Below are 14,557 nucleotides of genomic sequence, written 5' to 3'. Positions count from 1 at the left end.
TGATACCTGAATGTGTCAACCAACACTAAACATGTTTATATTTTTTAAAAGGGAGAATTTACAGCTGAGCTGTTGTGTTGAATTGCATTTACAGGTGTACCTAATAAAGGGGCCACTGAGTAATTTGGGTGAACTAAGCCTTTAAAAATGTCTCTCAGACTGGATCTATCCGTGTCTGTAGTAATATCTTGTACCCAGACGGTAAATATCCACCTGGCTTTGTGTGGCTGGTCTGGTGAAGGTCTACGAGACAGGACGGGACTGTTGTGTGTATAATCGTCTCTGCCGGTGCTGATAGGGGACCCTTTGGTGAGATGCAACACCAGGCGACTGCATGTGATGCGTCTGCTGTGGCACGTTCAAAGTGATGACTTAGGTGCTGGAGTGCAGATTGCAATGCTCTCCCACCGCTCACTTCCAATTAGGCAGCGGGCCGACTGATGCGTCTCGGAGCAGAAGCTTCTAGTAGGCATCAAAAGAAGCAGCATCGCTCAGTGACATCACGGAGGGGAAGGGGGCTCCTGGAGCTTCAGGCAGGGCAATCTGATGTGGCTCAGTAAATATCATGATTAGCGTCCATGCACAGACAGACTTTTTAGAGATTTGTATCGTTACACAAAAAAAAATCCCGCCATAACTCATTGCTCAAAGGCTGTGCAGCTCAGACGGACTGCCTTCGGATATTTTTTGTGTTTATTGGTGTGTTGATTGTGCATTCCAAAGTTCTCTGTGTTTTTAGTTAACAGAATGTTGGTTGTGAAAACATTTTTGATTAATTGCCATAATTATTGTGATCATTTTTGCCCAAATGAACAGCCAGATGGCAGGATATGGTGTCATATTTGCGATCCTATCATTAATCTGGCTCTAGGTCCATCTGAGCACATTGTGCCGTTTGCTGTGTTCACAATCTGTCCTCAAGTTGTCCATGTCTTTTTTGGAGCTGCGAGTTTTTATTTGATTATATTAGACTATAAAATATTAAAGTCGAGGGTGTATGAAAGCAAGGCATTTATCTGCATGAATAGCTTGTGTTTAGTGAAGTACGTAATGCGCTTTAAGTAACATCTCCTTCATGCATACAAAAATTAACACGAGTGTTTCCGTCTCATGGTTTTGTAGTGAAAGCCTCAGAAAGATCCAACAAAACCACTTTGCGGGGGTTCATGGTTGCTTTTAAACCCACTTTTCATTAGCTAACATATGGACTGTCCTTTTTGTTTTTACTAGAATGTGTATCACTATGCTGTTAATGATGATATAGACTTGGTGACAGTGTGTCTGCGGAGTTTTCGAGTCGTCATTTAAAAGTGTCAAATCCAAATAATGGGCCAGGTGGGAACTAATGACACATTCCTATTTAAAAGCGAGTCAAAAACTATTTAATTCAGTGATATCAATTAACCTCCAGACAAATTTTGTCAAAGGGAGCAGTCTGAGTGCGATTGTTCTCTCTTTACTCTGCAGTGTCCTTGGGCTCGGGGAGACTGTTTCCTGACAGGGAACAATGAAGAGAGAGGTGTTTACAGATCTTTACAGATGGCTCCGGGGCTCAGAATTAGCTCTTCACCATTTCTCATGTGATTCAGTACAGACTTAACTTCAGATGTGTCATCAAGACTATCATCAGGATGTCTGACAATGTATCCGTTTGATCTTGACGTGCACTGCTCACTGAGTTAGTCAGATATCACTGTCAAATATTAAACCTTGTGACATGTGTGTCTCAGTCTAATGATAGCTCACTGAAGAAAATCACAATCGCATCGCGGTGGCTTTTTCGTCATCCTGTTTCCAAGAGCTTCACAACTTTGGAAATTGTGTTTTGTACGCCGAGTACTTTTTGAGTGACATTTCACACCTATTTATAACAACAGATGAGCACGGTGACTAAGTGTTTTTAAATGTACAGACACAATTAATTGGGCACATTGCTTACATGAGTGAAAACAGAAAGGAGAAACAGATGATAGTTACTGAGGCAGCCTGGAGATTGTTCAGTGATCCTGACCTGCGTTGTTAGCGTGTTCTCTGCCTCTCCAGCAGGCCTCCTTTCTTTTTCTTTTTTTTTCTTTACATGGCATAAATCCGGGAGATGAAAATGTCATGGAGCAGGTTCATTTTGCAAAGAGGTTTTGATTGCCATGCGCGTGTAATTGATTGTTCCAAGGACAGGGGGAAATCTAGAAATGTCATAACAGTCCTGCTTAGGTTGGTCCCACCACAAGGCAATCAATGAGAAGTAAAAAGAGATATTGATTTGCGAGCAGCAAAAACTGTAGCTTGAGACAACCGGAGAGCGCTGGGGAAAGTGGCACAGACGTGCAGACCTGTCACTGGCACCTATGAATTACCCAATCTTCTCTGAAGATAGTGTTACCTCGGATACTCACAAAGTCCTGCGCTGGGTATTGCAGCTGTCCATTAGCTAAGCTCCTCAGGCTGCTAACTCTCTCTGGCTTGTCAGATTAATGAAGGAAATGTTGACCTTCCGAGGGATAAATGTTGATGTTCTCAAATTTACAAAAGTTTCTGCTGGCATGTTAACACTGGAAACGGGATGCCCTTTCACAGCTGGCACGCGCATTTCCGAAATGATTGACACATTTTGAATAGACTCACTTACACAAGGGAGAGGCTCTATGAAGATGCTTAAAGTTGTAAATATATTGTCATGTAAGCCTTGAGCACCAATCCAGTCAGACAGGAGGCTGCCGTGAATGTTGCAGTAAATGTAATCTACTATTTCCTATGCTGGTTCCTCTAGATGTAAGGGGGGAAAACACATTTTGGCTCAGAAACAGGCTTCTGTAAATCCAGGCCTCGCTATGCCAAGAGTCTGCTCCAACGGATAAAGGTTATAAACACTTCAGCTGCCTGATTTATGATGGACACCTCAGGTTTTTTGACCTTTGCATATCTCTGTCTGAAGATATAAATTTGTAGTGACACAGATTGGAGGCTTTACAGCAGTTTATGACATGCTAAATCTCAGAGAAGGCATGCCAGCCTCTTGTTTTGTAAGGCTAGTTAGGCTGGGAGTTGCCAAACTTGGACTCCCAGAAAACATTTACAAAGCAAATTTTCTAAGTTGTGAAAAAACATGTTCTTGAGAATAAGCAGCTCTTTTTTTACATGATGACACATCAGTTCTTTTTAACAATGATGGTTTATGGGGTGTAGCTTGGGTTAATTCTGTGTTCTTGACAAACTTGTTTCTCATAATATAATGACTTTTTTCTTTTTTGAAGGTGTTGTCTGGCATTGTCCTTGAGTCTGATCTTGTATGAAAGACTAATGTTGCTTGGCATGGCAACAGTATCATGGTAGACCAAGAGCTGGCAAAGCACGGTTACAAATGGTGTGAGAAGCAGAGTTAGACATGCGGGTATCTCGGAGTGATCCCTGCCAGAAGGTTAATTGGTGCCTCTGGATGTCTGCAACTTGGGGCATCTGATAGAAAGGCGTAGAACAGCAGGAAGGGCAGCTGTTAATCTCTGTCAATTCCATCCTCAAATACTACGATAAGACACAAACATTCACATTCAAATTGATATAACTACATGTAAATGGCTATTTCAAGGAAAATGGTACTTAATCTTTGTCTATATTTTACACGCAGAAAGGGTGAAACTGGGGCCTCATTTCAGGAACTTCTGAAATGCAGTCTTATCTCAGTTTAGGATAACATTTTGAATTTTTGGTATTACAGAAACATGTTTCCTAACTGCAGTAAGGGGGAAAAAAATCTTATCTTAGGAATTTGGCTGTTACAGAACCATCCTTACTTTAGGGTTTCCCAATTTATTTGGCGTTGACATGGAAAAATGGAAGGTAAAATTAGGAGAAGCTGGCGTAGAATATGGGCAATAGTAGATGTTAAAAGTTAAAATATTTTATCTTTTTGCCATCCTCTAGAAACGAACATACAACTGGATGTTATGTAGCTCCCTTACTCAAGGAGAAAACAAATCTACAAATCCTGGTCATTATTGGAATATTACAGAAAATAATTAACACAAAATGATTTCATTTGATATATTTAGCTTCCTTATTTGTAAACAATATGTTACTGCCTTTGCAACATATCATCATGCATGTTTCCTTTTACCATCCTGCCATTCTGTCTGACTTTTATTCAGTTTTTCCTGTGCTCCCAGCAGCAGTTTATTGTCTACTGACTGCATGTGAACGCAACATTAGGAATCCTAAGTTAGAATGGCACAGACCCCATGCTAAATTTAAGATTGTTGCAGCATTGTTTTTAGGCCTGTATGGCAGTGACAGTGAAGATAGGGAACATCATGAACGCTGAAATATTATGATTGAAAGGCTACTCAAACCATACGAAAATGCTTTAAAGAAAAAGAAACTTCCTGAAAAGGTGGGGTTTCCTCCCCTCCACCAGCACATTTAGTACTTCCAACTCTTTGTAGCCAAATTTGAACATTCATCTTTTTTTTTTGTCCATGAAAGCGAGCTAGCCAATGACCAGTGAGAGATATTATGGCTTGTGCATCTCGATATGTCTACGGGTAAGCTCTAATCAAAGATACACAGGTGACAGGATGAGTGCCAATTGAAGAATCAGATTTACAAGATACAATAAGATCAGAGGCCTGAGAGGACAATCTTAGCCATAAAAGGATAGGATTTTTAAAATCTTTGAAACTTACACTTAAGACAAGCAGTTAGCTGAGTTTTCTGCAATGAGCCTCCACAGACAACACATTCTCACTCCCAACTCATCAAATGCAGACACTCGGTCAGTGGCCCTACACGTCAAAATTAGACGCTCAAGGTACCCCTCCATCATCATTTTTGGACACCCTGGGAAAGCGTGACAATTCACTCTCTTTAAATGCGTCTTTTCAAAATAAACTTTGGGTTTTAACAGGAAATGTACCGTTTTATGCTTGTTAAAAGCATACAGTCTGGTTTCTAAATAAACTTCGGACAAGGTAAAAAGCTTAGTTTTTAGGTTAACCTCCTAAGGTCAAGACAACAAAAGCGTCTGTTGTGTAAAAACATCATAGTTTGGCTAAAGTTTATTACTAATGAACATCACGTTTCTAGCACAGTGTGCCAAACATACTTGCACACTATGTCATTACGATAATTTGATTGACGTTTTGTTTCACACACAGAGGCCTGCTGGATGAAAGTTTTTTTTCCATCCACATCATCTTCTGCCGCCCTTTGCAGACCCTCTCAGTCTTTATATTACGGTAGTTGCTTGGAGAATCCTTGTGTGTCTTTTGCTGCCGCTAAAGGTTCCCTTGGTGCAATAATATCTGACGCCATGGGCCACCGACCAGTTGACAGGTTGGGAGTGACATCGGTTTGTCCCTGACCGCATGTATTGGTGAATTTCAAGCCCCATAAAATATGCAGGAAATAGCCTTTACATGATGGTGTATACAAGGAACGGACCATTTCAATAAAACCCTCACTGGACTAGATAAATGCTCATCTCCCCACTTTGGTGTACGTTCCTCCCAGTCCCTCAGCTTTAGTGACGACTTTGAAGAGAGAGGACATCAACTTGGAGCTTGTCATAGCCATTGGTGTTCTCCTTCACTGTGAATACTATATATAAGACTATAAATAAAACATACCTCTGTGCTCTTGACAACTCTCTCCCCCAGCATCAAGGGTGTTTTGGAGGCCATCACCGATCTCGGTTGGCCAATCAAAACATCTCTCTTGCGGTGGATCAAGGTCACAGCACATCGGGGCTCTTGGGTGCGAGTGTAGTGTGTGTGTGTGTGTGTGTGTGTGTGTGTGTGTGTGTGTGTGTGTGTGTGTGTGTGTGTGTGTGTGTGTGTGTGTGTGTGTGTGTGTGTGCAGGCTCTTGTTCACGAGGCCCCCATTCTCCATGTTTGTTTTGAAAGTCCGAATCCCATCTCCATCCATTAGCTGGCAGGCAATTCACCTCCAGGGTTTCTCTTGAGGCACTTGTGAAATATTGATAAAAAAAAGTCTTATTTTCAGAAGGCAAAAAAGGGAAGACATTCTATGGGCCGCCCGGTGTGGGACTCCTGAGTGCTCGGCTTCAGCCATCCCTCTCATGGAGTGCCCTCTATTCAGAAGAGAAATATTAACCACATGAAATGCATAAGTGCCTGGACAGGGCTGTTATGTCCTATTCATATTTAACTCAGAGCACATCTGCCACGTCTCTCCCAAAATGCACATTTTCCAGCATGACTACAAGGCGGAAAATATCTCAAATATGTGACAACACTGACAAACTGCATTTATTGCAGGATGCCTTCAGAAGATATGCAAACACTGGTTGTGATATTGTTGTGTGGTTCACCGGGTGGTTAGATTTTAAATAATCTCAAATAGTTATTGTCAGAAAGGACACTTTAACGCTCTGTGGCTGCGTTCACATTATGCCGAGCAGACCCTGCAGCCACGTGAAAAAAACCCTCAATGCTGAGTCAGAGATTCCACTAATTGGATGATGGGAAATATGTCAATTAGAAATACTGTTGTTTAATTATCTGTTAATTGAAGCAATAATGTTTGTGCTCTATGAGTTGGGAGAATGAACAGGTGAATAATGAAAGAAGTAATTGCTGTTTATGAGACTGTCAGGGAAAATATAATGATGTGACAGATTGCCAGTAATTTTTAGAATTCTTTTTTTAATTGTCTGGTTTTAACACTGATAATTGAATCAGCTCTTCCACCAGCATGATCAACATCTTCATCAGCATCAGCATTTGCAACATATTTTTATTTTGCTAAATGGCTGCGTGTCTTCTGAAGTTATGTTTTCTCATCTTTTTTTCAGCTGAGCATTTTAATTTATTGATGCGGGACATTAAAATATCTGAGTTTGTGTTAAGCCATTTCTCACACGTGGCTCCAGGGAAGCTCAGATGTTACCCAGAACAGAAGGCTCACATTTTCATTGCAGTTTTGAGGCATCCGTAATCACTATGGAATAGGTCATTTACAATAACACTTAGCAGAGCTCAGAAGAATCAATTTTCTTTTGTCACTCAGTGGCCAATGAGTGTTGTAAACATCTCAACTTGACGCCAGAAAAACCTTGGACACAGCACTAAGTCAATGGCCAGTCGTGAATCACATGGTGCCGTTACACCAGCAGCAGTCTGTTAGTAAAGACATTATGTCCAACTATTCTCTCCAACCTCCTGAGGCGCAAAGCAGCTGCCTTTATGTCGTATTAAATGACTTCTGTGACTTCTCGAAAAAAAATTATTCTTGACGCCACAAAAATCACAAAATATTTTAAAGAAATGAAAAATTGCCATTTTTTTAATTACCAAAATTACCAAAAAAAAAACAATGGCCAAAAATGTTTAAAGAAAACTTGCCCTCATGTTTTATTTAAGAATCAACTGTAAAATAAATACAACATGCAGCTATTTAAAGTTGTATATCCCTCCCCTAAAGCCAAAAAAAGTCCCTCCCCAGTGCTTAAAAAATTATTTGACATGGCTCCCCCTTTTTGTACCATCCCCTCTCTTCTCATAAATAAAGAACAGTCCCTAAGTTATATTTAAATATTCAGTACTAGTCCTGTTCTGAATTCATTATTTTTTTTAATAATATATATTTTAAAAACCTATTATATAGTCATGAAAAAGAACCGATAAGGAGTATTGATGGTCGTTTCAGAGAATGTATGGTCTTAAAAACCTGCCTTAAAGTCAAGAACAGGTCATTGAAATTTATTGCTAGAATTATGTATAAACACTGTTTTAAGCTGCTATTCCAGAGTGTGTTTTAATGTCATTAATCTCCGTGTCTCTTCCTTTTCTAGTGTACATGCCCGACGAAGACGGCGTTCTTCAAGATTCCATCCCAGAGGAAGACGCCGAGAACGACACTCAGACTGAAGAGGAGTGCTCAGAGAAGACAAGCCCCAAAGTGTCCGAGGACCGAGAGCTCGACAACAAGAGCACTAACACTTACAGCAACCAGAACTCTCCCATTAGTGTCCTTTCCAATCAAGAGGCCGAGTTGGAGTCACACCTCAGCGACAGCAGTGACAGACTCTCAGACTTCAAAACCTCCTCACCGCCTGAGAGCCAAAGGGATGACGAAAGCCGCGGCTCCAAGCATAAAGAGGAGACGGGTGGGAGTTTGGAGAAGATGAGGGCAGCCTATGCAAACTTTCTGTCTGATTCCTACTGGACGGGGATAGGGATGGACTTGAAAATTGGCAAAAACACCAGCAAAGCCAACTGTGACAGCACCAATGGAAGTACCAAGAGCGAGTTTGACTGGCACCAGGACGCTCTCTCCAAGACCCTGCAGCAGACGCTCTCCCCAAAGCCTGCATCCAAACCTAACCTCTTCAGCTCCGTCCACCTGTACAGGCAAACCACCAAACCATGCGGCTCAGTGTTCACAGGAGCCAGCCGGTTTCGCTGTAAGGATTGCAGCGCTGCGTATGACACTCTTGTGGAGCTGACGGTCCACATGAACAAGAGCGGACATTACCAGGACAACAACCACAGCAAGCAGAGTAATTCCTCTGCTTCTTCCTCGAAATCTAGGAAACGAAATTTGCAAGACATGGAAGGAAAAGAGGATGCGCAGAAAGTTTTGAAGTGCATGTTCTGTGGCCACTCTTTTGACTCGCTTCAGGATTTGAGTGTCCATATGATAAAAACTAAACATTACCAAAAGGTGCCTTTAAAAGAGCCAATCCCAGTAATCACACCCAAATTGTTGCCACCAGCAAAGAAACGGGCCTTTGAGACGGCGAGACCTTGCTCCCCCGACTCTACGACCGGTTTATCCGGCTACACCGAGGCACAACGGGCCGCCGCCATTTCAAACGCCAACAGCAATCGCTATGGCTATCAGAACGGAGCCAGTTACACTTGGCAGTTTGAGACGTGCAAGTCTCAGATTCTTAAATGCATGGAGTGTGGGAGCTCCCATGACACCCTTCAGCAACTCACCACACACATGATGGTTACTGGACACTTCATCAAAGTCACAAACTCGGCCTCTAAAAAGGGTAAACAGTTAGCGCTTGACCCCCTGGCCATAGAAAAGATCCAGGGTTTAGCTGAGCCTGCTGCGAGCGACACTGAGGGAGAAAAGGTGTCTCCAAAAAATCCTTCCCCCGGGAGCAGTGAGAAGGATAGCCAGGGGGAAGGTACATCAGACAAAATGGAAGAAACTGAAGCTAAAGATGACAAGCAGGAGAGTGAGGATCAAAAGGCAGGCAATGGAGCTTTTAAGTACCCTTATCTCCGTGAGGAGGATCTTGAACAGGACTCGGGAGGAGGAGGGGACATTCTTAAATCTTTAGCCAACACAGTGGCCTCCGCCATCAATAAAGCTCAAACAGGGACACCAAGCTGGAGTGCCTATCCGAGCATCCATGCTGCCTATCAGCTCTCTGGCATCATCAAAAGTGCCCCTCTCTCCGCATCCCCCCCCACTCAGCTAAAGCAGACATTTAACCACAAGCTGAGGCCGATTGCCCCGAAGGGGAAGTTATTCCACGGTGTTTCGGGAGTCGAGGCTCCCCAGGGACCGCATCAAAATGAGGACATCAAAAAAGAAAAGGTTGGCATTAGCGATGGTAAAGAAAGTCAGAATATTAAGTTTGATCTGGTGGAGAATGATGACAGCGATTGTCAGGATGATTCCTCTTCCTCTTCAAAGCTTGATGCAGACTGTATGAATGAAGGGAGCGAAGTGATCAAAGGGAAGTTGAGCCCAGATTTCTCTGACAGAGGCAAGACACCGAGCCCCTCTGCCAGCAATGGACGCAGCACTACTTCAGAGCCTCTCAGTGACACTCCAACTCTACTTGGCATAAACCCTCTTAGTGCACTGCAGTCAGTTCTGAACAATCATCTGGGCAAAGCAAATAAGCCCAATAACTCAAGAGTAGATAAACTATCTGCTCACACCCAGTCTATTTTTGCTGACATTAACCGTAGCAGCGAGAAACCAGCTTTAATGCTTGGAAACACTATAAGAAAAAGGCCAGATAACCCTTTTCTCTTTGTTAGCGACGACCAGCCGATAGATCTGACGAAATCTAAACACAACAAGCCGAGTTCCTCACTACTCCAGCCCTCCACTCCGATGCCGCAGAAGTACGCTCTGTCGGACATCGCAGATATGGTCAAAGTTCTTCCAAAAGCCACAACGCCAAAACCCTCAATACCATCAAGGATCCCAACCATGAAACTGGAATCAGACGTCAGGCGCTTTGAGGACGTGTCCGCCGAGGTGTACTCCGTCCACAAGCGCAAAGGCAGACAGTCGAACTGGAATCCTCGCCATCTCCTCATCCTGCAAGCTCAGTTTGCCTCCAGCCTTTTCCAAACCTCTGAGGGGAAGTACCTACTCTCGGATCTCGGCCCTCAGGAACGGATGCACATCTCCAAGTTCACCGGATTGTCCATGACCACCATAAGCCATTGGTTAGCAAATGTAAAATACCAGCTGCGGAAAACTGGAGGGACCAAATTTCTCAAGAACATGGACACTGGCCACCCGATCTTCTACTGCAATGACTGTGCTTCCCAGTTCAGGTCGCCGGCCGCGTTCATTTCCCATCTGGAGTCCCATCTTGGGTTCCAAATCAAAGACATGTGCAAAATGCCAGTAGAGCACCAGACGAAGGTAGAGGAGCCAGAACTGTCCAAGGCCCTCAGCGTCAGGGCCACAGAGGCTCTTGTCACAGACGAGGACATTGACTCAAAGTTCAAATGTAAGCTCTGCTGTCGGACATTTGCGAGCAATCACGCGGTCAAACTCCATTTGAGTAAAACTCACAGCAAATCCCCCGACAACCATTCACAATATGTGGAAATGGACAAGGAGTAGTTTTTCATATTATTGTCACCTTTCTTTCCCCTTTTTCTCCCTTTTTTATTTTAATACACGGGTCAGATATTTCAACCATTTTTCAATTAGCGTTGTGTAGTGTGCATCATTTAAAACATTTCATGGAGTACAGCAAAGACACACTGGTTAGAAATTGTATAAGGAAACACTAAGAGATACTTTTGCACCCTGCTCAAATGCATCACCAGTAATGAAATGTATTACTGCTTGAAGAAACATAATTGCTGATGTTTGCATGCAATAGCCCCGGCTATGACTACTATTTATTTGTATGATATGTCAAGTTTCAATTGTATTTCAAAGACAAAATAATGAACTAATTGTACTTTACAACTTGTGTGATACAGTACACCTGCAGAAATGTGCAGCTGTTGAAACAGGTGGCCCGACACATGATAACACACATGCAGACCTGTACAGTGTATTGCTATGTAAAGATGTTTTGTGTTGCAATGATAGAAGAGAAAAAAAAGCACTTTAATAAATGTTTAATCACCAGTTTAGACTCGGATTCTGTACATGACTCAAAAAATAAATTGGAAGGTTTGGAAACAAGAAAATTTCACTTGTAAATATATTTTAGACAAAAAAAAACCAGTGCATTTCATGCAACAAGGATAACAGCAAGACAGATGATACCTGTGATACCTGCACCTTTTTTTACTTATTCAAATAAAGAGTTAACATTTGATAACAGCCTGTATATCCTTTTTTCTCTTTTAAGTTGATGCTTATGAAGTTAGCAACTTGAGTTTGTTTATAAAATTAAAGGGATACTTCAGATTTTTTGAAGTGAGGCTGTATGGGGTGCTTATCCATGTGAGTGTATTAAATACAGTCGATGTCAGTCGGCACGCCCCCAGTTTGGAGAAGTAGGCTGGAGTCTGACATGAGAGCAAAGCAGTGTACTGTTGTGGATGTGGTCAGCAACAAAATGTATTTTAGCCACCTGAAAACAGTCCAACCTAAAAATAACAATATTAATTTCAGTGTATGCTATACTGAGAGTATTTTCAATGCTTAAGCTTGATGTCAGAGTGATTTCCAACGTGAAAATGAAGCTGTTACATCACTTTCGTCAATGCCAGACTCCATTCAGAAAAACAGTGATTTAACATCGCTGAACACAGGAGCTGCTGGTCTGCTGCCTTGAACAGTTACAGAGTTCACACAAGCTTCTTGAATTGCTGAAGTACTGGCATATCTTGAAAATCTGACATTTTTTGACTTGAATATAACTGAGTAAATGTTTCAAACTAAAACATTAAGAAAGGCTGTGCTTGCATTTATTTTCTAGTGTTGTGTGAGCATTATGAGCTCAGAGCAGCAGAGAGTTGGTAACCACCAGTCAATAGTCGGCGCCAGGAGGTTTCACTAACCTGCAAAACGCTGGCACCTGAGCAGTGATTTTGCAGTAAATAAGCAGCCGTGTGTGTCTGACTGTGGATGGGGGAGTGACTTTGCACAATTCTCTTGCAACTGATGGTTGGAGTAAGGCTATTTATCCTTAAAAATAAACGTTGGAAATGTCTTTGAAAGTCCTTAACTTGCTCTGAACCCTATAGTTATTTTGTTTGTGTTATTGTGTGATTTTGGCGTTTACCAATTCGCACAATAACACTAACGAACAGATTGAAGAAGCAGTAAACCAGCAGCTCCCATGTTCAGTGGTCTAAATTACTGTTTTTGTCTATGGAGTCTGGTGGCTTTGATGAAAACATAGGTAAAAATACACTCAACATAGCATATACTAAAACTATTATAGAAGTTTTTAGGTGGTTAAAATACGTTTCATTGCTGACCCCAATCCACAGCAGTACATTGCTTAGCTTCTGCGTCGGACTTCAGCCTGCTTCTCCAAACTGGAGGCTCGCTGACTAAAATCTACTATATATAATATACTATCTATGAATAAGTACTCCATACAACTACGCCTCAAAAGATCAGAATTATCTCTTCAAGATTTTCTTGATTATCTGAGATCATTGTTGTACATGCTGGTCAACTGATGAAATGATCGTCATTTAATAAACATATACCAACAAAGTCGATTTAATATGGAATTTTAATATTATGCTAATTATAATTAGATAATTTCCTGATAATTTATAGGACATTTCCCACAAATATTTGGTACTAATTAGGAAAAACAGCAACACTTCCAATTCAATATATTACAAATGATTTCCCAAAAGAGTCTTTTTGTCAGTGCAGCAGGTCAATTGAACCTGAAAAAATGTGAATTCTGGTTACAGGCAACCATATAATTCACCATATGTAGAGTATGAAGTTACCAATAACAAATAAATAATTAATTAATATTCACTTTGGTTTAAATGGAGCCTTTCTTTCCCAAAAGAAATCCCATATTCCCTCTAATTAATACCCAATTACATAGTCCTTTCCAGCAAATTTCATAGAGAGTCATCAGGAAAATATTCAGAAATTAAAGACCAATAAAGCAAAGCATTGCCCAAGTATCTCATATTTTAATTCACAATATCATCCTCATCTGCTACAAGTTTTTAAATTCCCTAGGGACCCTCAATACAACAAAGGACAACATCCTCATACAGTACAGCACACTGCATTCCCTTCTTATGACTTTTAGATACACCTCAAAGATACATCTTCTTGTCAGACTTTATTGCTTTCCTGCAAACGCCGCCGCTGTTGCTGCAAGATGGTATCATAACAATTAAACATATTTCCTCCAGCTCTATTATTTCAAGGCTATTAAAAATAATTGCCTCCTAAATTCATAAACATTTTATGCAATTCATCTCTTTTCAAGCAATCAAGTCCTCAATTACCTCCACCCATCAAATCTCTATTTTATAACAGCCAACTGACATTTGATGGCAAATGGGAAAAAGCACATGGGCACTGTGGTGATTTGAATGCTGTGACACCAACTTGCCCCCTATTGTTGGAAATGAGCAGGCAATCACGTTGTTCATCAGATGACTCCTAATGCAGTTAAAGTATTCAGCTATAATTTCTCCCTGCATTTATAATTACTGTCAAAGACCACACACCTCACTGAGCAGATTAAAGCTATAAATTATTTAGTGCCTTTCTTCGCCGATGGATCTCTGATTTGTCTGTAGGGCCATTATGTTTCAGAGGAGCAACTTATTCTAAACTGAAGCGGGCGTTGTTCTTAAGATGCTGCAGGATGCTCTGCAGAAAATAAAACATCAGAATATTATTAGCTGTTTGTTGAATTAGTAAAATTTTAATGATTCTTTTTTCCGAACAAAAGAGGTATACTCCACAGAATCTTTCATTTTTAATGAGCGTTTATTTTATTTTCACTCTAAAGCAACTCCCTATATGTTGATAAAAATCATAATTCATCACATATATGCAGTCTATATACTATATGCTAAGTATATTTTTAGGATTCAGCACAACTTAGGAGAGATTCATCCAGGGCTAACATATAGGGAATATAATGTATTTTATTTTGACTGAAATAAAAAAATTTTCCCTGTGTGTCGATAGAAATCATCATTAAACACATATATGCAGTATATGTGTTACAAGTACATTTTGAGGACTCAGCACATTGTAGGAGAGATTCACCCAAGGTTAACATATAGGGAACATATTTTATTTTATTTTGACTTAAATGAATAGTTATTTTTTCTATATGTCAATACAAATCATCATTCAGCACGTACATATA

The 14,557-nt window shown here is 41.0% G+C and overlaps 1 protein-coding gene across 2 annotated transcripts in view; it reads left to right on the top strand.

The window, feature by feature from the left end:
* The window catches only part of LOC121947289 (teashirt homolog 2), a 56,069-nt gene extending 44,514 nt beyond the window's left edge, over window positions 1–11,555 (top strand). For both annotated transcript variants that reach the window (XM_042492272.1, XM_042492271.1), the window contains exon 2: window positions 7,805–11,555. In XM_042492272.1, the coding sequence (XP_042348206.1) occupies window positions 7,810–10,845 (3,036 nt within the window). In that variant the 5' untranslated portion in view covers window positions 7,805–7,809 and the 3' untranslated portion in view covers window positions 10,846–11,555. The remainder of the gene's footprint in view (window positions 1–7,804) is intronic.
* Window positions 11,556–14,557: the final 3,002 nt, after the last annotated feature.

Source organism: Plectropomus leopardus, chromosome 8, assembly GCF_008729295.1.
Source record: "Plectropomus leopardus isolate mb chromosome 8, YSFRI_Pleo_2.0, whole genome shotgun sequence".
Classification (NCBI taxonomy): Eukaryota; Metazoa; Chordata; class Actinopteri; order Perciformes; family Serranidae; genus Plectropomus; species Plectropomus leopardus.
Note: the sequence above shows the minus strand (reverse complement) of the source record. Positions and strands in the feature narration are given on the sequence as shown.